General features: G+C 41.9%; 1 protein-coding gene across 3 annotated transcripts in view; it reads left to right on the forward strand.

Moving 5' to 3' along the window:
• Positions 1-19,984: 19,984 nt before the first annotated feature.
• CCNY (cyclin Y) overlaps positions 19,985-22,827 on the forward strand; it is a 122,675-nt gene continuing 119,832 nt past the window's right edge. For 2 of the 3 annotated variants that reach the window (XM_065731491.1, XM_065731488.1), the window contains exon 1: positions 19,985-20,391. In XM_065731491.1, the coding sequence (XP_065587563.1) occupies positions 20,238-20,391 (154 nt within the window). In that variant the 5' untranslated portion in view covers positions 19,985-20,237. The remainder of the gene's footprint in view (positions 20,392-22,827) is intronic. The other variant, XM_065731492.1, reaches the window with a different exon arrangement.

Consider the following 22,827-nt stretch of genomic DNA (forward strand, 5'->3'; position numbering starts at 1 on the left):
CTAAAATCACTTAAGATTTTTTTCACTTAATTGAAACTGATTTATATTTAACCCAGTCCTTCCTGATACTGCTTGGGTTGTGCAGAAGGGTATTTTTTATTTTAATTCAAATCTTGTTTTCTGGCACTTTCCCAAATTACTTGAAATTAACAGGATAACTTTCTCAAAACCTTTAGAAAATCCCATTAGGTACTTCAGTGAGACATTGTGTAAGGAGAGGAAGTATCTCTCTTTTCTTGCAGCTACAGCAGTTGATTAAAGAACGAAACAAACTGACTTTTGGACCCATGGGCTCTGCTTCAAGTCTGGAACCAAAATGAAATAAAACGTAAAGTATCCGTTTTGCTGTGTCAACTCATCCTAAGCACTACAGTCAGTGGAAGGGTCAATGTTTCTGTTAAAGATGGAGCATAGGATGAGTATGGGCTGTTAGGGCTCTATGTTGCAGCCTCTAGCCTCAACAGAAGTGTCCAACAAATATTTTATTGTGGCTTTATCACTAGAATCTGTTTTCTGTTACAGGTAGGCCTTGTTCCTGACTCTCTCAAGGAATTTGGAAACTAACTGGAAGAAAACTTGGGCATCTACGTCATATCTGTGTGGTCTACAGTAATTTCTTTGCAAATTCAGCTAAAATAATTAACGTGTTTTTTACTGAAATAATTTTTTTGGGGGGGAGCTGAGTTATTGGCTCTGCCAATAACTGAGCTAAACTGAAATGTTCTCAGTGTGAGTTAGGTCATTCTGGAAAGTCCATTTCATTTATTTATCTGTACCAGGGAAAAGTATCCTGTTTCGGAAAAGTCCACTGCACAAAACCTGGCTCATTTAGACTGCAACTAGGAAAAAAAGGTTTGAGCATGCTTCTTTCATTTTAAGTCGTTTGGCCTGATAAATAATTGGTGTTGACTGAGTTACCAAAACACTTATGTATTTCAGTATGAGAATGCACAAGTTTGTTGGTGAGTGAGAATATTTGTTTGGTAAATGAGAGCCGTGATGCATCTTGTGATAAAAGAAATAAACTTGCAAATGAGCAAAGGAAAGCCTGCACAAATGCCAGGGATCTGTTGTCAAATTGACAGTGGAAAAGCAGAGTACTTAGCAGTGTATCCAGTTTTGAGTCGAGAAATGAGCAGTGGTAACATGGTAGCACTTATGAGTGAGTTCAGTTTGTAAGGAAACACAATATCCATGGCTGCTCTGGTTCACAGGAGTACCAGCATTTGCCCTCTATTCTCATTTTAATTCTTCAGTTCTCTGTTGTACCAGACTTAGGGTTGAGAGGAAGAAAGAAAACGGAAGATTAGATATCTTTAGTACTTTGTCTTTGCACAGCAGCATAGTGAAGCTTGCATGAGTCCGGTGGACTTGAACACTTTGTTTCTTGTTTGAGAGAAGTAACGTTGATAATGTTAGTCTGGATTTTTCGAGAAACAAACCTTCATTCTTTTGCCCTTTTCTCAGTGGGCTGAACTGAGTGCAGTTACAGGCTTTCATTTTCCACGTTGTATCTATAACCTTACAGTCGAGGCAACAATTGCCAGGTAAGTAACGTTTAGAGAAGTCTATTCAGCAAAAACCAAGTGAAAAATCAGTTTTAGGTTTGTCTTTCCCTGAAATTTAACTTTGGATTCAGAAATGGTATACCTGAAGTCAGGCCATCCCTTGCGTACAGTGACTGCTGCCGACTTCTGCATCAGACACAGTTTTGAATTGTTCAAATATTCCAAATGTTTAAAGCGAAGTGCTGTGTGTGGCATGGAGTGAAACAAAGAAAATGGGTCGCTTATTTTCATTGAAAGACTTTGCTCTCAAACTGCCAACTTACTCTTCCCGAGCAGCAGAGGAAAATAGCAGCAAAGGCTTTCAATTTGCTTCAGCCTCTTTTTCATCTTCTCGCACTTCTCAGAGGAGGCATGCAGGAGCCCTCGTGCCTACAGTGGCTCCACCAACAGCACGAATGCCCAACCATTTCATTATGAAACTCTTTTATATGGACTCTCATAACAGTTTGCCCTCATGCAGTCTTTGAAGTGGGGTGCTGTCTATGTTGAGCTGCCCGAATTAATATTTCAGATGTCCTGTGCCTCAGATCTTAGTTTAATTGGTATTGTTCCGGTGACAACCAGATAGCATGCAACGAGTGGCAGTCTTTTCCTCACCAGATTTTTGGTATTAATTCAGAATTGTTTTTTAATATTATAACCCATTCTGATGCAATAAAAAGCAAGCTAGCAAAGTCTGACTTTCTGCTGTCTCCTCTATACCCAAGATTGCTTAATTGCCTCCTTATCTCAGAATCCATCACCACAGAGGATTGACGGCTGTTAATAAGAGAGACTCCTTTCCAAGAACACCTTGACTGCAAGGTCAGAAACCACCTTCTGTCTCCTGCTGTATGATTCATTGATTTTACTGATATTTCCCACAATTGGATGCTGTTTTTACTTTCAGAAAAGAAAAAAAAAAAGAGGTTGCTAAGAATGTACAAATAGCAACTGGAGATGTGTGCAGACTTGTCTTATTTGATGGCCATGTCATCTTATTTGACAAGTAGGGGAAGAACCTACTTCCCTAATGACACCATAGCTCTGAGCTCTGCATGCCACTGTGATTTCTGTAGGAATGAGATTCTAATCTCAACTCAAGTGCTTGGTGGGGTGGGAGAAAGGCCCTCTGGGCACTCTATTATTCTTATTACAGAATCATAGGGGTTGGGATGGACCTATGGTGATCATCAAGTCCAACCCCCTGCTAAGTGGGTTCCCTGCAGTAGCTTACACGGAAAAGCACCCAAGTGGGTTTTGAGTTATCTCCAGAGAGGGGACTCCAGAAACACTCAGGGCAGCTGGTTTGTGCTCATTGCCCCTTGTCCTGAGACATGCCCTGACTTTATTACAAGAGATTTTGAGCACTGTCCAAGCTGTAAATTATCAGGCAGATAACTATATATATGTGTGTGTATATATATATACATATATATATATATATATACATATATATATATATATTCTGTAAAAATTAGAAAGGCTCAAATGATTGATTCATTTTTCTGTAAGGAAAGCACACCTCTGTAGTACCAAACTATTGTCCCTTGCCGAGCCCATGCAACAGTTTACAAATTGAGACAGCTGGAGAATCTGCTTGTACTTTATAAGAAGGTAGAGGCAAATCTACATGGATATTGTTTCAAATGTAATTTCATGTTGCTCAGAGGAAATGGTCTCTTCAAGGGTGTCTTCAACCACTAACTTGTAGGTGATGAGGAATGCAGTAGTCAGCTTCCTCTTATGCTACAACTTCGAGTCACAGCCATTTCCTTCCACGTCCAACCAGGGATGGAACAGTTAGAAATCTCTGGGTATCAAAGCTCTCTTGATTTGCCTGAGCTGTTGTGAGCTGGAAGAATTGGAATTAAAATCAGAACTCTGTGTGTGTAGGGGTGGGCTTAGAGCTCTTATTTATTTATTTTGAGTTGTTTGTTCCCATGGGCTTTGTAGGATCTGCTTGCAAGTGTAATTGCAGTTTTTCTCCTTGCACTGATTTAGGCCTCAGGACTGCGTGCTTTGTCATCTCTCCCTTAGTTCTCCGTGGATTTCCCTCCGCTTTCAAACAAAATTGCTGATCTGCACGGTGATCCTGCAGATATTGGTGTAATAGCTAAATCCAGTGTGATGTATTTTCTGAATGAAGTATCGCTTCAGAGAAAACAGCAGCTGTTCTGGGTTGCCTCATTTTGCAGCAGTTCTTCTCTGTTGCACTTCTGGCTTTGTGCTTGGTTACCTACAGGAGAAGAATGTGCTGAATGCTGATGCTGAGCTGTTAAGCAGCTGATAGAAATAGCTGCAGTTTAGTTCTCAACATTCTCACGCGAAAAACGTTCTTTTGGGGCAACAGGCTCCATTTGGTTGAGGATTTTTAAGACACTATGAGGCTTTTCTAGATGAGGCATAACAATGATTTATTTCTGCAGAAGTTACGTGAGTTCGAATATGTGCTTAACTTAAAAGCTGAAGAAAATGAGTTAATTAATTTCAATTCATTTGGTAGTATCTCATGCAGACTGGCAATGCCAGGTAGAAAAAATCACTTTATTCTTCTGCATGCAGTGAGTCTTTTCTAACCCATTTCCTTAAGTTTCTGGGTTTTTGTTTTTTTTCATTTCTGTGATTGAACTTCCTTATTGCACCTTGTTTGTGAAACTTCCTACAAAGCAGCTGTCTGTGTACACAAAGTCATGGAGAGAGACAGTAACGTGAGAGCTGAGTACTGGGCTGAGGGAAAAAATAACTTCATTGTATTATGTATGACTTGAATGGAAAAACCAGAAGAGGAAGTGTCTTTGTTACGATAACTGCTGAGGTTTTTCCTCTCCTTTAATAGTCCTATCAGTGCAGTCAGCTGTGATTAATATGTCTTGTGAATGGAATAACAGCTATAAAAATGTCCTAGTTCAGAGGTCTTGGTAACCAGCCAAGCTATTGTTTTTATTTTGTTGTTTCAAATGAACAACTACCAAACGGTCTTGAATGAGGCTTTCAGTGGAATTGCTTTTTATAATTTTATCTGATTTTTTTCAAACATGGCTTAATCATACCGGGTAAAAGCTGCACTAAAGTTGTTTAACAAGAACAGTCTGTTGGGAAAACATGAGGTAGGAAGAAGTTTCTGCCTAATACAAATGTAAATTAATGCAAGTCCCATATGGAGAAAGGAAATGTCTAATAAAGATAATAGAAAACTAAGACCTCTTATTCTACCCAAGGGCTACTTCTACTGCAGTAATTATTGTAAAGCTTATTTATTTATTTCAGCAAGATGTTTGTCAAGTTTTAAGCTTGCAGTAGTGAGAGAAGTGTGAACACTTGAATTCAGTGCATGCTGGCGTGTTTGGGTTGATGTTTGAGTTCTGAAGAATCAAATTCTCAAAGATGTTGGCTGTATATAAAAAGCTTCCAGAGTTTTGTCAGCTGCCATGCAAACAAGAAAATACTTGAACTTTTACACCTGCCTCTTCACTAGTGACACTGTCAGTTGCTTCAAGGATCAGGACCCGAGCTTGGATCTGCAGCCCTCGTGTTAGAAGTAGTTAACCAAAATCTTTGAGAACTTCAAAGAAGACTTTCTCCTGCTTCCCTCATTTGAGGCGTGACTCATTTAGCTTTTTTTCTGAGGCTTGTCTACTAGAAACAGACTTGACATGAAATTGGAACAGAGAGAAGGGCAAAAAAACCCACGAGAGTGAGTGAAGTGTTTGAAAGCTGCAGTATTGCAGAGTAAGACGAGCAGACAGGTGTTGTCAGTTTGCACATTAAATCTTATTTTGCTTAGCTCTGTTTTGTGTAGGAATACACAGGTGCTCTGTGCAGGGATCAGAGTTCTGTTGTATGGAGCGTAGGATAAGAATCAGTAGCAGTTTGCGTTGTTCCCATTTTCTGTTCTAGAATCAAGTGTAAATTATGAGCTGTAGCTGATTTCTCTCACATGAACTGATCTGTTCCATATGTTCCAAGTTCTTCCTCCTAAAGGTCCCTCATTTTATTTTTATTTATTTTTTTTGAGATACTCATGGAGTTAATGAAAGAAAAGCTACAATGTAAGCTTTGCTAGGTATAAACAGCATCTAATTGGATTTTTCCCTCCTTTTAAGTCCCTGAGAACTAATCCACTGATAGCAGGTGAACTGTAGAAAATTAAATGTGATTAGTGTTACTGCTGACAACCATTCCTGTTTTGGGGAGGTATTCACATTCTGTGGAATACCACATAGGTGTTTAAAAGTCAAATGTATTTGTAGACAAATAATTTTTTAAATAAAAACATTAACAATTTAGGTCTGCAAAGGGTTTGTGTCTAAAGCTCTTCTTCAGACAACTACAGATGGCTTAGTAAAGAAGCAAGGAATTTACCATGATTAAATACCTGCTGGTTGCTGTCCTGGATTTAAACAGTTTGTGACAACTGGGTAGACTTCAGCCAGGCAAGTAAGTCAGTCAGATAGACTAGCTTTGAAATCACAGTATCATTAAGGTTGGAAATACAAGAAAAAAATACGCATTATCTTTACAGTGCTGTACTGAAATAGCTTTAAATAGAGAAAGTCTAGTAGATTGCCCTGTTAGATGCTCAGTGCAGTTGTTTTCTGACCTTTTGGGTCAGAGCTGTTAAGACATTGGGTTTTTCTCCAGCTGTTCTAGGGTGACACCTTGTGGAGGGAGTATATCTGCACGTACTTCATTTGTAAAGCATTAAGCGGTCAAAAAGTATCACAGAAGTAGAAGTTTCTTGTATCCCAGTGTATGTGCGTGGGGTGAGAGGAAGGTTTACTACAGCAGTTAAAGGTGTTCTGTGGTTGAGAACACAAACGCAGGAGAATAATTAAATAGTCTCATAGTGTTTAAAAATACTGTATTGGCAGATTTTCCATTTCTAGAGTCTTCCTGACTGATAGTCTCATTTAATGAAAGCTGGAATGAGAATTATTTATTCTTGATGGCATTCAGTCTAATAATCATGGAATGCTATCTGAATACATAAAAATCAGCATTGCTATTGAAGCACAGCAGCCACTGGTTCTGAGTCAGGAAAATGAGATAATAATGAGAAATAAGAGTGTTTTGAAACATAATAGAGTGAGTGTAAAAGGAGATAATTTTACTCCAAGTTTAGTGCGGTTTAATCCAGGCAAATGGAAAGATCATCCTGGAAACAGGAAAAGAGGAGGGATTAAAAGAAGGGAACTGTGTGGTGAAGTTTTTCCCAGCACTCCTAAGAGTCCTGAACTGAGATTCTAAATTATTTTATATTTTTTTCATTTTTATTTTTTAACCTTTATTAAAGAGAGTTAGCCATGTACATGAGTTTTGATCTCAAGCTCTGGAACAGCAAATGCATTTCTGTGTGATATGGCAAGTTAGTGGGCATGAAACGAAAAGATGATGTGGTTTCTGAATGGTTGTTATTAAGAGATTCATTTAAATAATTTGACAAATTAAAGCGGCTGTGAATACCATGTGATTTCCAGCCACGAAAGTAATGTTAACTCCCAGAAAAGTCTCCTTAAAGTTTGTTGCAGTTGAGGCAGTCTGAAGGAGGTTGATGTCCACTGTCACTGTTCCACATGCCTGCAAAGCCCAGGAAGTTGACTTGCTGTCCCAGCTGCTTTCAGCATAGCTGATTTAGCCAGCATTAGATCTGGATGTGTGTCTGTTCCCTGGATTAAAGCATTTTTTTAGGTTGGAAACACTGTGCTCAAACAATGCTTAGCATCAGCTTTTGCTGTTGAAGTAGATGAGGCAGTTTCACAAAGCTGCTCTGCTCCCAAGCCCTCCCTTTCTTGATTGAAAGTAACTGCTGCATTTCTTTAGCCAACATTTTAACTCTCAAAAAGCTTACACCTTCTCCTTGGTCTCCTGCATCAACCATTAGTGCCCTTGGAATTAGAGATGGATTTTCACTAACACCGCTGTGCTCTTCACTCCTTCTAACAGCAGAGGTCTCACTGTCCTACTCCAAAACGTCGGAGGGGAGAGGAGGAAGGAATCACACAAGGATGTTCAGCAGTGTCTGCAGGCGTCTGGTCAGAGCTGTCTTACGTGCTATGCTCCTACCAGTTCTACTTAAGAAGTCGTTGACAACGGAACCTCTGCTTTCTACTTTGCACAAGTTATTCTCATTTCTGGAGGCATCACTTCCTATCAGATCCTTTTAGTTTCTTTTTTAAAGTCTTCTGTTGGAGCGATGGCTGTTGTAGTACAATTTAATGACCCAGGTGGCTCTAGATGCTAATGTGCAAGTCTGAGTTTCCTGAGTAAGGTGGTCTGCTTCTACCTTTGGCAGTGAGGTTTGTCATGCTTCATCTTACATGCTTCTCTGCTGCAGAAATGGTCACACAGAGCTTTTCCAAGTGTCCAGGTATAAAATAATGGCACATGCCCGAATTTGAAGGTATAGGAGAAGCTTTCTCTCAGCACAAAGGGCATCCTCAAAATAAAATAACAAGAGCATGCTCTGAGGATTCACAGAACACTTCATGCTGGAGCACTTCCTTACCCACCCCTTGTATGGGAACTGCTGAATCACGGCCTGAACCACTGATTGGCCACCTGAGGTGAGTACCGAGTCAGCCATGGGGGCACAGGTGGAGGTGATGTACCTGTGTGAATGGAAGGGGTGGAGCCTGGTTCCACCTCTCCCAAACCCCATTTAAGGGCTGACCACCACCAGGGAAGGATCTCTTCTTGGAGATCCCTGCCACGTGGAGTCCCCTGCAAGCCTTGTCATCACAAAGGTGAGCCATCTTCTCTTTGTATTATCTGTATACTGTTTATATAGAACTACTTAAAATATACCATCCTCTATACTATCCCCTTGTGGAGTACCATCATTGGGAGTTATTTACCTTACACCCCTGTAGCCCCACGGATGTTTTCTAAATGGTAAGTTTCAGCCATGTAGACAGTCTGTAAAGAGTCTGAAAGAATCAATATTCAACAGACTATGTAAAAATTCTCATTCAAATGGTTACTTGTGCTGAAATTTTAAGAAATTAAAAGTAGGGCTTGCATGCATTCATTATGCTCTGTACGTAGACTTGGTGTATTTAGGACAGAGACAGGGATCACTGAAACTGGCAACATAAACTTAATTTTTGGTTGAGATATCGATTTAATTTTAACTGTCTGAATCACTAAAAAAATTTTAATATATGAAATAGTGTTTGAGTGCTTTATAATGATTTGTGTAACTGAACAAGAGAAATGGTGTATAGATGAAGTAAAATATGTGTCAGTGAGCTTACAAACCAGCTCAGTGGTTAAGTATACAAGCCACTTTTAAAATATGTCTCAAGTAGGATCTTGGATGGATGCCCAGTAAAGTGAAACACTTAATGGAATTTCTGATAGCAAGGTAACACATTAAAGTATAGAGAAATGTTGTAAAAACATTAGCATGGTTTTAAATTACATGCTTGATCAGGAAACAAAGCTATTAAATGAATAAAATCTCTTTGTAAGCACGATGGCTCTGAATCTTCACCAGCATAATGCAAAATAAAATATATCCTAAAATAGAGGTAACACAGCTAATGCATGATCAGGTGACTCTTGGGTATTACCAAAGTATAGGCATGGAAAACTTGGGAAGTCCAACTATTAATCTGTTTCAGTGAAATAACAAGGAGTGTTTCTGCAGTGCTGTCCATAACTTTCAGAGGCTGGAGTTCTTGGCCCTGTGTGAATTCTGTTTCCTTGCACTGAACGTACAAGTAGTTCACAAAAGAGCTGAGAGGAGAGGACTAGCTTCCCAATAACTAAAGTTAGTGGGGATGCATTCTGCACCAAAGCTCCACAATCCAAAGGTCGACTCCAGACCTTTCCCAAGACAAATGCGTTTTAAGAAAACAGAAGTGGAGAGGAAGAGCTTTGGTAAGGCAATGCAGGCAGCAGCGTGTCAGAGCAGTGCTGGGCAGGCAGCAGGCTCAGGTTGATTTGGGCAGTCACACAACAATATCGGTAGGGTTTAACTAATGTTAGATTTTTGTCAATAAACTCATTGTCAGCAATGGTGTGTAACAATTTACTGTTGCCTGTGAAAAGGTCTCACTATAAAAAATAAAAAAAAAAACAGGATTTTTTTGTTAGTGAGGGAAGATTAAAAAGGAACATCGCACAATGTTCAAATTGTGCACTGCTATAAAGTTTTCTCGTTTAACCCAAATAGTTTATTTGGGTTCCACATGACAATGTCAGAAGTTGTGTTATCCACATGAATAACATGAATTAATAATCAGTACAGATCTGAAAGTGTTTGAAGTTATTTTTGTCCCTGTTTGCAGTCCCACTTGCCACTGCTGCTGGCAGCCTTAGGACGTGTGATTACTTCTCTGTGCAGACAGAAACCTCTTTATTATCCTTTAAATCTTCAAATGTATGTGTTCTGTTTTTCCAGTAACACACACGAAATTCTTCACTTAAGCTGAGTTACGGATGCTGCTTCTGCAATTCTCCATGACCTATGCACTCCTGGCTGGAGCCCAGGGCTCATCTCATTCTCTTGCAATTTCTGTATGTGTTCCTTTGCATCTTACCATTCTGCTCATGTACACGATCTAGCAGTTTGGAATTAAATTGATTTGCAATATTAGGAATGGTAGCAAAGTCTTTTAACTGGTGATGGCCAGTGAGTACGGATGCAGAAATACAAATTAGCTTGTTGAGACAGACTGCTATGGAAGTTCTCCATGAAAACGAGTTACATGTTGATAAAATAAATTAAATGAAATACATAATAGGGTTCCAAAATATACGTATTGCATATAGGACTCCGGGATACTCACTGAGATTGCAATGGAAGTGATGATGATGTAATGGTTTGAGAAACTGAGCGCCTTCATCCCTAAGAAAGATAGGTACATAGTGTCCTCTCAGAAAATCCCACAGGCAAAATTAGTCTGTACTTGCAACCCATCAGCAACTGAAAACCTTCTTTGGCAATGCTTTTATCTGTTATATGAAAGAAAATGGCTAGTGACAAAGGCAGCCACCTCCTGCTGTGTCTGGCTCAGAATATTTGGTTTGTAATGGGCTAATAATGCTTTATCTCTTCTATTAAGATTAAAAAATGCCCCAAAGTAAGCATACAGTGCCAGTGAAAGCTTTTCACTTACAGTCTGGGAGAATGAAACCCCAGAATGGATATAACACCAAACTTCCCTGTGATACCTTCTGTTGGCCTCTTTTGACCTGAAGGCACCAGTAGGTGTGATGGAGATACTGTCTGGTTTACGGCTTTTGCTCTCTCTAAAAATTACAGAATGAGGTGAACAAGACGTCCTTTTACTGGAGGCTGATTTTGCTATCGTAAACAGCATTCAACTTGTGGGAAGTGCATTATGGAGGTCATATATTACTGCTGTTATCCATAAATGGACAGTATATGGATGAGATCGTCTAAACAGAGCAAGGCATAATCTTGAATCTGAACCTTCAAACTGATTTCTCACATTGGAGTTCTGCTGAGCTCGATGGCTAGTGAAGGCTGCACATCTTTATGCACAGGAGCTCCAGCTGAGAACAGCAATCTACTGTCCTGCATCTTTTATAGGGGCATCATGTGGAAAACAGTAACCCAAGTTGCGCTTCTCTGTTTCAGGCCTCGCTGAGTTCGAGAGAGACATGGGGTCTGTGTTTGCTCAGACCAAGTGTGAGTGCATTTGTTCTACAGTCAGATTAGGTTCTGTGCCACCAGAATCTGATCACTTGTCATTCTTAGGTTATCCTTGAAAAAAAAAAAGCAAAAAAAGCAAAACAGCAGGAATATTCTTAAGACATATAGACACATTAAGAACGAGCAGAAATTAATGAGGAGGAAGCAGTGGATAGCCCAGCTTAATTCTGCTCAGTTTAGGTCTGACCAAAGCCTGTAGAGCTGTTGGGATTCTCCTCACTGACTGACTCTGTGATTCGGTTTTTAGTGGTGTGTTCCATAGGGCCCTCGATACATTTACTGCTTCAGCCTGTAGAAATGTAGGAGACTTGCAGTGTGATCAATAACTGGGTGTTGGTGGGTGCTTCTGGGGAGTCCGGTTCTTCAGGGCTTTGCTTTTTTGTTTCTTTTGGTTTTGTTTTTAAACATACTACTGTCAGTGGGAGAATGTGTGGTTAGTGGTATGGGTCAAAGTGAAACAGCCTGTAATGCTCCGGATGAATATTAGAAAATGTTAGCATTTTCCATCAGTGTGACATATAAACAAAGTTCAAACCATAAGCCTAAACACAGGCCAACATATATTTGATTAGAAATAGTAGCCACCAGAATTAACACATACCTTGGCTTTGTGTCCTGTACAAGTTACAAATTCTTAACATCTCAGTTTGAACAACAGGGAAAATTATGAAACCAGTTAACAAAGAAAATACTCTGTAATCGTTACAGATATGCCAATATATTGAAATATTGAGATGAATCTTAGTAACATTACTATGGACAAAGATAACAAATGTTGAGGTTATGGACTTGAGTTGTATAATTTGTGTATGTAAGCTTGTATCATTTGAATATATGAAGTTCAAAGACTGCATTTAATCAACTTGAAAGTTCTAAGGGGCATCTGTCAGTATACAAACTGTCAAATCATTCCAGAGAATTTTGCTTTGTAATCTTGTACCAAATTCTTCAATTCATGTAACTCACCCATTGCAGAAACAATAGAAGCCTTTTTTACCGTGCTTTTAATGTAGTGAATAGATCTTGCTGTTTAAGAAGTTCTGTAGTAAAATGTGCATATGCTTGTATACAGATATTCTGTCCTGTATTACACAAGATGCTTTTCTGTTTCTAAGAATAACTTTGAGAAGGTCTGTCTGTTCCATTTTGAGCCAAGCATACTATCAGAGGTATAATTTTTAGTTGTATTTCATAGTATGTTTTCATGTACCTCATCCGTACTTAACAAATTGTCAGTGTGTAAGTTCAACATTTCTGGAATGTAAAATTGTAGTATTTCTAAATCTCTTCCAGTTACGTAGCTTTACAATAAAGGGACAAACTCATCACTAAATTACAATCATAGAATCAGTAAGGTTGGAAAAGACTACAAGGTCATCCAGTCCCATTGTCCACCTATCACCAATAGTTCTCACTAATCCATTTTCTTCAACACAATGTCTAAATGTGCTTTGAACACATCCAGGGTTGGTGACTCCACCACCTCCCTGGGCAGCCCATTCCAGCACCTGACCACTCTTTTGGTGAAGAAATATTTCCTAACATCCACTCTAAATCTCTCCTGGCGCAACTTGAAGCCATTCCCTCTTGTCCTATCACTAGTTACATGAGAGAACAGGCTGACCCCCAGCTCGCTACAACCTCCCTTCAGGCAGTTTTAGAGAGCAATAAGGTCTCCCCTTGAGCCTCCTCTTCTCCAGACTGAACAATCCCAGCTCCCTCAGCCATTCCTCAAAAGGCCTGTGATCCACACTCTTCACACTTTCATTGCCCTTCTCCGGACACGCTCCAGGGCCTCGATGTCTTTCTTGCAGTGAAGGGCCCAAAACTGAACACAGTACTCAAGGTGTGGCCTCACCAGTACTGAGTGCAGGGGACAATTACTTCCCTGCTTATGCTGGCAACACTATTCTGATACAAGCCAGGATGCTGTTGGCCCTCTGGCCACATTAGTCAGTTTGTTTAGTACAGTGTCACATTCATACGAGCAACAAAATTTCACCTGTCAGTGCAGTGAACTGGGCCAGAGCAAATACCTGTTCTAATGTATGCATTTAGTGTCCTGTGGCACAACTTAGTGATACCTGATGAAGGATAGAGCTCTACTAGTCGAGGACATTCAGGGAAAATATTAGCTGAACAGTTCCAGCTGAAAAGGCTAGCGTTAACTTGCAAGGAATGACAGTAAGGTAGATTTTTATTTGAGATAAAACTGTCTTCATTCATTACATTCTCATTAATTTGAAGTATAATTCAAACTGACTGGGTTCTTGCTAATATTAGTCAGCAAATTTCTACAGATTGCTAGACGCAATGAAAGATGATAAACCCTTCTGGCTTGTGAGCTGCATTTCAACCTTTCACTATTTAGAACAATTGAACAATAGTATTTCTGTGGTTTTGTTACTTCTTGGTTTTATCTTCACATTTCTAGGACTGTGTGTTCTTCATGTTACCATACGGTCCTGCTTCTTCGTCTGCTTGAGCTCTTGCTGCTTTTCACTCTGTGAAATGGATTCACAGACATCCAGTGGGAAGTGTTTGTAGGTCAGTGACTAATTTTTCCAAGTCCATAGTGCAGACTCTGGTGATTTATACTGACTCTATTTATAGAGAAAATATGACTTCTTTTTTATTTTTTTTTTAACCTATGATCTTAAATTCTCACATTGGCATTTCTGCAATCAATTGATGTATCTTCTTGCTGAGTGATGATGACAGCAGAGTTAATACACTACATGAGGCAGAATGCACCACACCATACAGGAGCTTGTTTCTCATGTTTATTGAGACGCTGTCTGCATCGAGCAATATTAGTGTGCACATCAGGAATAACACAGTAGGGTATAGCATCTATGAGGACAGTAACCCAATCATTTTATTTATTTGGTCCCCTTTTCTATAATATATGAGCAACTTGTTATTTTCAAGAATGTAGACTTAGAAATACCTTTGAAAACTGAAAGGGATCGAAGGAATGGAGATTTTTTTTTTTTTTTAATTCTTACACAGTCTACAGAGGAGCAGAAAAATGAATTTGGGTTCCCTGAATGTGTGTAAATCAGTGGGTTGTTACTCTCAAAAATAAAGCAAACGGTGCTACTATCTCTGTGATTACGTAGTTTAAAATTTAGTAAAGGAAAAAGCAGAGGGATTTACAGCAGAACACATTTTAAGCTTTCCCTTCAGACCACTTACGACGTATCTCACCAATAGCTTGCTAATAGCAGCAGAAACAAAGCTAAAGCGAGCTTCAGCTGGCTAAAGGAGGCAGCCTTCTCTTCCCTTTGCATCCATGCAAGTGGAAACTGATTCTAAGGAGCATGCTGGCTTTTCCTGTGTTTGAGGAGAATTCTTGAATGTTCATGTGAGAGGCTCAGTTTTAATTCTGTTGGTTTTGGTACCTTCTTTGGTACCTTTACACTGAGGAGTTAACCACTTTGAAAACCATATATAGTAGTGAATTTTCTTACTACTTCTGTTGACTAGGCTTTCTACTCAAAAGGACGTTGATATCAACACTCATTGAGAGTGGATGGAATTCACTGCTCAAATAGAAAATAAAAGAAAAATCTTGCCCCATTTAGCTGAGCAGTTTTCAATTTTACATTATTTTTCAAAGGAAAGGGTGAGACAGTTTCTCAGGGCTTGAGAAAGTTGAGCAAAATATGTATGAAGTACACACTCGAAGTGATGCATCTGCTGCTCTTCTGTTAAGTGCATTAATTTATGGCTCTCCTCTCCATGTTTCCATTTTCTGTATTTTCCAGGCATATGCATGGAGATGTAGGGGATTTTTCTTGAGGAAGATGGATCTTAAGAACCTATACAATTCTAAATGTATTCCTACAGCTATCCACAATTGTAGTACTCTGCTAAAAATCAACAAAGGCTTATGCCTGGACAATTATCTGTTGAAAACTTGGACATTTCAAGAGCTTTAATTTTCATAGAGAGAATTTCCTTCTTTTTTTTTTTTTTTTTTCACCTCTTGATTTTAAAATTAAACAAGGGCAGTTCTTGAGATGACTCTGTTTAGTTCACAATATTCAGCTTGGCTCCCTGTCTCTGAAACCTTTAACTTCTATTTGAATAATTTCATAGATTCATAGGTTCATAGATACATTAGGTTGGAAAGGACCTACAAGACCATCTAGTCCAACCATCCCCCTATCACTATCCCTACCCAACTACTAAATCAAATCCCTCAGCATCTCATCTAAACGCTTCTTGAACAGCGCTAGGGATGGTGCCTCACCCACCTCCCTAGGCAGGCCATTCCAGTGCCTGACCACTCTTTCAGAGAAAAAATGTTTCCTCAGGTCTAATCTAAATCTTCCCCGGCGCAACTTGTGGCCATTCCCTCTCGTCCTGTCACTAGTTATCTGGGAAACATCAAACACAGCTCTCCATTCCGTTTAGTTAAAAAGGCCGATCTAGAGAGCTGTAGGCTAAAGCTTCCCCAATGTTTTTCTTCCTATAAAGGGCTCAGCCTGAGCATATATATGCGCTGACACATCCTTTTCCAGTGAGCTATACTTCTGGATACTTAAATCCCTTAGCATGTAATAGCTCATCATTTCACAGATGTTTCTAAGTGCAAGCTGCCACGACTGAAATACAGAATTGCTATGTATTGAGAGCCAGATGAGTCTGTGGGTCTTTTTTGGTTTGTTTGTTTGTTTTGTTGTTTGTTTCCTTTTTAATATTTAATATCAACTTGACAGAAAACAGTTCTGTCTGAATATGCTCACACAAAACTCTGGTCTTATATGTAAGGTTCAGATCTTATTCTTGGCATAAATGAGGAGGAACTTTGCTGAAATGAAAAGAGTTACACTTGCCTAGACCTGTATGAAATCAGAACACGTTAACAGATACTTCTTTATAGAATAGAATGGGATCTTTCACAAGCAGAAAGGAGTGAAACACAGCTTCTTATTCGTACTTCTTATAGACTCTCCAACTGGCAAAGTGCTTTGTGGCAGCACTACCCATTTTTACACATTATTTTGTTTTGTTTTGTTAGACTTTTCTATACAAGAGGTTTTATTGTTCAGGAGGGGGCACTCTCACCCTTTCTAGCAGTGATCAAGCAGTATTATTGAGTAATTATAGCTCTACATGCCAGGATCTCAGACCAAGGGAAGGCAGCCAATCCTGATGTGGGAAGACACAAGCTGGCACAAAAAAAACTAGCCAGGGAGACAATGAAGAGAGAAAAACAGAGAGAGATTGTTTGGGATTGTGCTCTCTCTGCTGTGACAGTAGTATCAGAGGCAATGTTGTTTTCCCCAGTAGTTTTCCAATATAGTTACTCTATTCAGTCACGAATTAAGAGTATGCAAAACTGTGCCAATGTTAATCCAGTCGAATTCCACCCAGATGGTTAAATCCAATCGCCTGTGCCTTCCCCCACAGTGCAAAAGCTTCCCTGGTACAGTTCGCTTGGTTACTGCTTCTTCATCTGCTAAACTGCAGCTCTGTGCTGTATGGGAGATCTTCCCTCATGCATGATGTGTGGGTTTCTGCCTGCTTCCCTGTTCAGGTCCTGTTCCATCCCTGAAGAAATAACAAAAATTATGAACAGTTAGGTATGTGTAAATATTTTAGTATAGCTGTCTTGGTAATGCTTCAACCAAAACAATGATCGGTCTTTCCCTAATTGGGGAATACTGCATATTTCTGCAGTAATTCCAAGCCAGTGGTTCACCAGAGAACAGGTGAGAAACAACATATCTGGGCTATGTTGTTTAGGGAAATATTCTGACACCTCTGTATCACCTTCATTCCTGAGTCACCCACCTCTTTCTGTGGAGTAAATGAAAACAGATGGGATCCTCTATTGTTCACGTACTTCAGGGCAGGACCTTGACTTTGTACTCTGAATTACTGCTTAGAACAGTATCTCTTCAGTGGCTGGCAGGTGATTAATATTGTACTTTATGCACTGAAGTTAAATGCATGAGGCAGGTAGCCTGATTTTTGACCTTTGTATTCAAAAGAAATCATGATTTACTCTACATATTTCTCTCTGACTCAAAACCACTGCTTACTTCTGAGAAACAATCACGCTATTCATCGAAGAGCTAAGATCAGATGATATGCTATCTGAATATTTTCAGCTGGGTCACACTAAGCAGTAGTTCCATATACTACATGAATCTTGCTGTCTTTGCTGTGAACAGTCACTGCAGGATCATTCTGCCAAGTACCTCTGAAACCTCCAGCTGCCTCTGCTGACAGCGTAACGGTTGGAGTAGACATAGGAAGGGCTTCAGATAGCTTGTGATGAGGCTGAAAGGACAATTTTGGCAAGCACTGGATTATTCCCTCCAATAGAGCAGACTGCCTTCTTCCTAGAAGAATCAACAGCTAAGCAAAGGGGAAATGTACCTCAGGTCCAGTCCCTCCACTCCATAGGGGGTGGAAATCTGAGTGAAGACTGAGACATGATATGGGAATGTATATTCTTGAGGAACACAGTGAAAAAATTTGCCATCTTTGGTTGGGTCGGAATCAAGAAAGTTTTGGTGCCACTGGATTTGGAATTGCAATAATGAACATAAGTAATAATATCATCACAGAGTTGATAATTAATATCCCTCGGCTGTTCATCACTGCCATTCCAGTTGATTTGGATATTAGTATTACAGGCAAAATGAATTTAGGCATTACAATTGACAGAGTTTAGGTCATGATTCAGTTGACCAGACAGATCACTTTTAATGTTTGTCCATAGGCACACTCATTTAAAGTTATTGATTAAAAATTCCATGCAACAATTTACTCTTGATAAATTTGGCAAAACAGCATTTTAGACTTGGATGCCTAATTTATTAGTAGGACTCCTATTAAACATTAGGTGGCAGTGTGGCAAAGGTATTGCATGACAAACATCTTTGTATGAAAGATAATGACTGTCAAAGCTCCAGTTATCACTAGCTGTTTGTTTTAAAGGATTTTTTGAACCTGTGTTTCCTGTATCATTCGGTTTGCAAGCAGAAAGTAGTTTGGTGCTAAATAACATTTATCATTTCTTTGTATCTCAAATAGATAGAAACTGTATCTAAGCAAAACAGTAATCTACATCTGCTGGTTTGAATCATGTACAGTCTTTGATGAGGTACAAAGATTTCAAGAACAAAATTTAATGAGTCACATCATTAATATTTAACCTATAAAAGTACATTGTTTTCTGTTTGGTGAGGATCCTACAGATTTTAAAATATCTTTATGCAGGAGCTAGTCCTTTGTAAACACAGGTACCTCAGTGATGACCACTCTTGGCCTGAGTTTTAGATGCTTTATTGTGTTCCTCAGCTGCTGCATAAAGTTCCTCAGAAGGAAGAATTCAGGCAAATGCATAATCTTAAACTTCAGAATGGTCTTCTGGCAAATAAAGACAAACAACATCCTACTTAGAGGCACATGACATCTAAGGAAGTCAGAAATGTATGGCAAACTGTTCTTACATTACTGTACCAACATTTCTCATTCACATTATACACTGCATATAGCTCTAATTAAAAAAATCAAAACCAAACATGCTTTCCTGAGGTCTTTCATCTGTCCACTTGTCTCAGCTCTTAGAAAACTGAACAGTACCGCTGCATACAATACCAAAAAAGCATTCCTTTTGTTTGCCCTTATCCTTAATATGTGTAGTAGCACCTTTGTCATCAGAACGTTCTTCAGCAAGGCCTTGCTTTGTGATGTGTCCTGTGTAGCTTATCTAGTTTGTTAAGAGGCAGGCAATTAACACACAGAAGTCTCTCCAGCCCGAGTAAGATGTGGCAAACTGGACATCTCACTAACATGATTCTAAGATTTGATTCTGACAGAACTGTGTTTGAAGTTCCCTGGTTGCTGCTGCTGCCTACTTGAGATTTATTTCAGCGGCTCTGGTGAGGTGAGCAGAGCATACAGCACGGCCCGGGCTGCGGGCAGGGCACGGCCAGCAGCAGTGAACTATGTGCTAGTGGGATGATGCATCCCTGTACACGATGGTCCTTCTGAAGCACCAGCAAATCCTGAATGTCCTTCTGCTTGGATGCAAACCTCCGAAGATGCTAACACAGGAGACTGAGCATAGTTGTGTTACTCAGGCGGAGAGGGCCTCACCACGTTCCTCTTAAAGTTACTGCAAAATTAGGGACAGAGCTCTACGGAGTTCATAGAAACAATATCTCCTTACTGCTTTGGTTTGCACCCTGCTAGATTACATTCACACCAAGGAGACACTGAAGCTAGTTGAAAACTAACAGGGTTTTCTCTTTGCAATGTGCGATCTGGAAAAAAAAAAAAAAAAGCTGGAAATTCTAAGGCCTTGTGTGTAATTATCTGCCTTGAGCAGACCCTACAAGAACATCAGATATCACGAGATAAGCTGGAACGTTTTTGATTATAAACACACAAACGCTTCTCTGTTAGGAAGTTATCAGTATAACCGTTAGATCTGCGACTCAGACCTCCCGCACCCACGAGATGTGCTCACATTACACAGCGGGGACACCTCCGTGCCCCCAGCCCCCCCGCTCAGCACCGCGGGCAGCGGCGGCCGTCGCTCTGAGCCGCAGCGGCCCGCCCGCCCGGCGCGGAGGCGGCACCGCCCGCCCTGAACCGGAACCGCTTAGCGGAGGCCGCCCGGGGCGGCTGCTGCTGTCGCTGCGGCCGCGGGGGCTGCGGGGCGGCCGCGTGGGTGCGCGCGCGTGTGCAGCGGTGCCCGCGGCTGCGCGGGGGCGGAGGAGGAGCGCGGCGGCCCCGGCGATGGGGCTGAGCCTCGGCCGGCCCTGTGCCGCCCGCCCGCGCCGCGCTCCGTAGCTCTAGCCGCAGCCGGCGAACGGCCGCCGCCGCGGATGAGCCAACGCCGGGATCCGCCGGGGAGCGCAGCCGCAGGGCGCCGCCTCTCCCCCTCGTCCGCTCCGCTGCCCATGGCCGCCCGCCGGCCCCGCTGAGCGGCCGCCCCTCGCCTCCTCCCCGCCGGGCCGGGCCGGGCCGGGAAGATGGGGAACACCACCTCGTGCTGCGTCTCCTCCAGCCCCAAGCTGCGCCGGAATGCCCACTCCCGGCTGGAGTCCTACCGCCCCGAGGCCGACCTGAGCCGGGAGGACACCGGCTGCAACCTGCAGCACATCAGCGACCGGGAGAACATCGACGGTGAGGGCGGGCGGCAGCTCTGTCTGTCTCTCTGTCTCTCCCTCCCTCTCCCACTGTCCCTGTCCCTTCCCTTCCCCGGGGCGCGGCCCCTCCGCATCCCCGCGGGGCGCAGCGCTGCTGCCCGCCCCGGAGCCGTGAGACGGCGGTATTTGGGCTCGTTCTTTTTGCGCCTTATTTCTGTTATCTCTACGCGCCGTAGAGGCCCGGCTGACTCCAGCATCTCGCAGCCGAATCGCGGCAGCGCTGCTGGCAGGGAGCTCACGTCACTTGCCCGGCGGTCACCTGCAGGGTCGGGGCTGGAAGGACGGGCACGGCTGTACGGAGCCGCCGGGACTTACTTTCTCCCTCTTTTTCTCTGCAGCGATACTCAGAAGCACCGCGTTCCCATTGGCTCAGGGATGACGGAATGTGCTGCTGTTTTGGCTAATGGGAGCGCGGCTTGATTTTAAAGATGCGGTTTAATTGATACGTGCGATTTGGTTTTTGGTTAGCTGAAGTGTGCAGCCCTAAAACTTTTGTTCAGTGAGAGGTCAGTGATGTCAGGGGTTCGTTTCCATGCACTGCTTTGGCCTCCAGCCAGAAGGAGCGCCTGCAGTGCCTTGCTTTGCCTTCACATTTTTTTCATAGCTTCTGTGGCTGCGATTTTATCACAGTTTAGTGTTCAGTCAGTTCTTGGCAATGGCCAAGTGATGATGGATTCCCTCCCCGGTTGAGATATTTCTTCTAATTCTAGAAATCCTTTTGATTTCTGCGTGTTTTTCACGTGTCTTTGCTACACGCAACTGAAAACTGGGACTGTAATAGGGGTTGGAGGTGGAAAAAATACATAATGGTCTGAGGAAGCCAGAGAGATGAAAGAACCAATTGTTGATCCATGAATGATGAATTCTTCAGCACAGGGCTGTCTGGTGCAGCAGTGTGTGTCTCTGCCTGGCAGCGTGGGGTTCCGCTTCGGCACCACCGGCTCCTGCAGGCTTCAGTCAGATAGTGTGGGTTTGTGCTCTGTGTTCTTGATGCAGTTTTGTCTTGGTGGGAAGAAGGGCAGAGGGCTACATAGTAAGTGCCTGTGCACCTGATGGAATGTGCTTGTCGAGATGATAACTTTTCGTATCTTAGTAATTATGGCAAAATAACGGTCTTTACTGGTTGTTTCATTTGTTGGATCAAGGAACGTGTCTGCTGTCTCTCTTCTTTAAGCTGTGGCATGAAATTTTTCATTGAGGGAGTAGTGAGGCCCTGGCACTGCTGCCCAGAGAAGCTGAGGGTGCTCCATCCCTGTGGGTACCCAAGGCCGGGTTGGATGGGGCCCTGGGCAGCCTGAGCTGGTGCGTGGGAGCCCTGCCCATGGCAGGGGGTTGGAACAGGGCGAGCTTTCTAACCCAAGACATTTTGTGATTCTGTGTTTCAGTCCTTGAGTTGCATCCTGGTCTAACAAGCTACCTGTTGTAGTATTTATGTGTTTTCTTTCATTGTAATATCTAGGACTATTCTTTGTGAAATGCCACATTTCCACTGGGAAGCCATCCTTACCTACTGACAAGAGCACACAATTTTCATTTCATTTTTATGCTTTGCTCTTATCTTCCTCTCTTTATGGATAGAGGCACAAAAGGTGCAGTCGCTCAGGAGCCTGGAGGCCGCTAGCTGTCAGTACACACAGGCCAACTAGAGGTGTGGAGCTTAAAACAGCTCTTTGGAGCATTCTTTGTTGCAGAGCTGCTACCCTGGCTCTGGAAGCGTGGAGATTTTCTCCAGCAGGCCTTGCCTTTGGGAGGTGAGCTTTTTGGAGCCGAGGAGTCATGGCATGCAGTGTCTGGGGTTAACATGGCGTGTGTGGAAGGTTCATGCTCACATTGAGGAAAATTCATGAAACCTTTGTTTCAGGTGGAGCAAGCTGCTCGAGCAGACCTGGTAAATCTGTTAAGTCACCTGTGAGCTGTTTCCAGCTTGTTAAGAGATGGGTGTTTTTCACTGTTGAAAGCCTCGCTTCAGGCAGCGTGAGAGAGAGAGAGGAAAAGGGGGAGGGTGACAGAGCTCACAATGAACTGGAAATGGTGGTACTGGTGGAAGTGGTACTGCTTGGGGTTTGCCAGTGCTAAACACTTTATAAAGAAATATTTGTCAAATTTGCCTTCCTGATCGTGCCTTTAGACTGCCCCTTGTATGGTTCAACTACAATTCCCAATCCAGTAGCAGGTGTTGTTTTGAGGAATGCTGGGAGAAATCCTGTGGCCTTGTGGTGGGTTTTAGCAAGGTACAACCTGTGTGTCAGTGGTTCCTTGTCATCATTGCATAATACTTTACAACTGTCAGTGAGGTGATATCTGAAGGACAAGGGAATGTTGGAAGAGTTTGAAAAGTATCTAGTGACTTATTCTGGAGAACGTTAGTGGTGGATTTCTCTCTTGGGGTTTGGGTCATTTTTTTTCTTAGTCC

Source organism: Cyrtonyx montezumae, unplaced genomic scaffold (assembly GCF_038088225.1).
Source record: "Cyrtonyx montezumae isolate F1298 unplaced genomic scaffold, pur_monq_1.0 scaffold_14, whole genome shotgun sequence".
Lineage (NCBI taxonomy): Eukaryota > Metazoa > Chordata > Aves > Galliformes > Odontophoridae > Cyrtonyx > Cyrtonyx montezumae.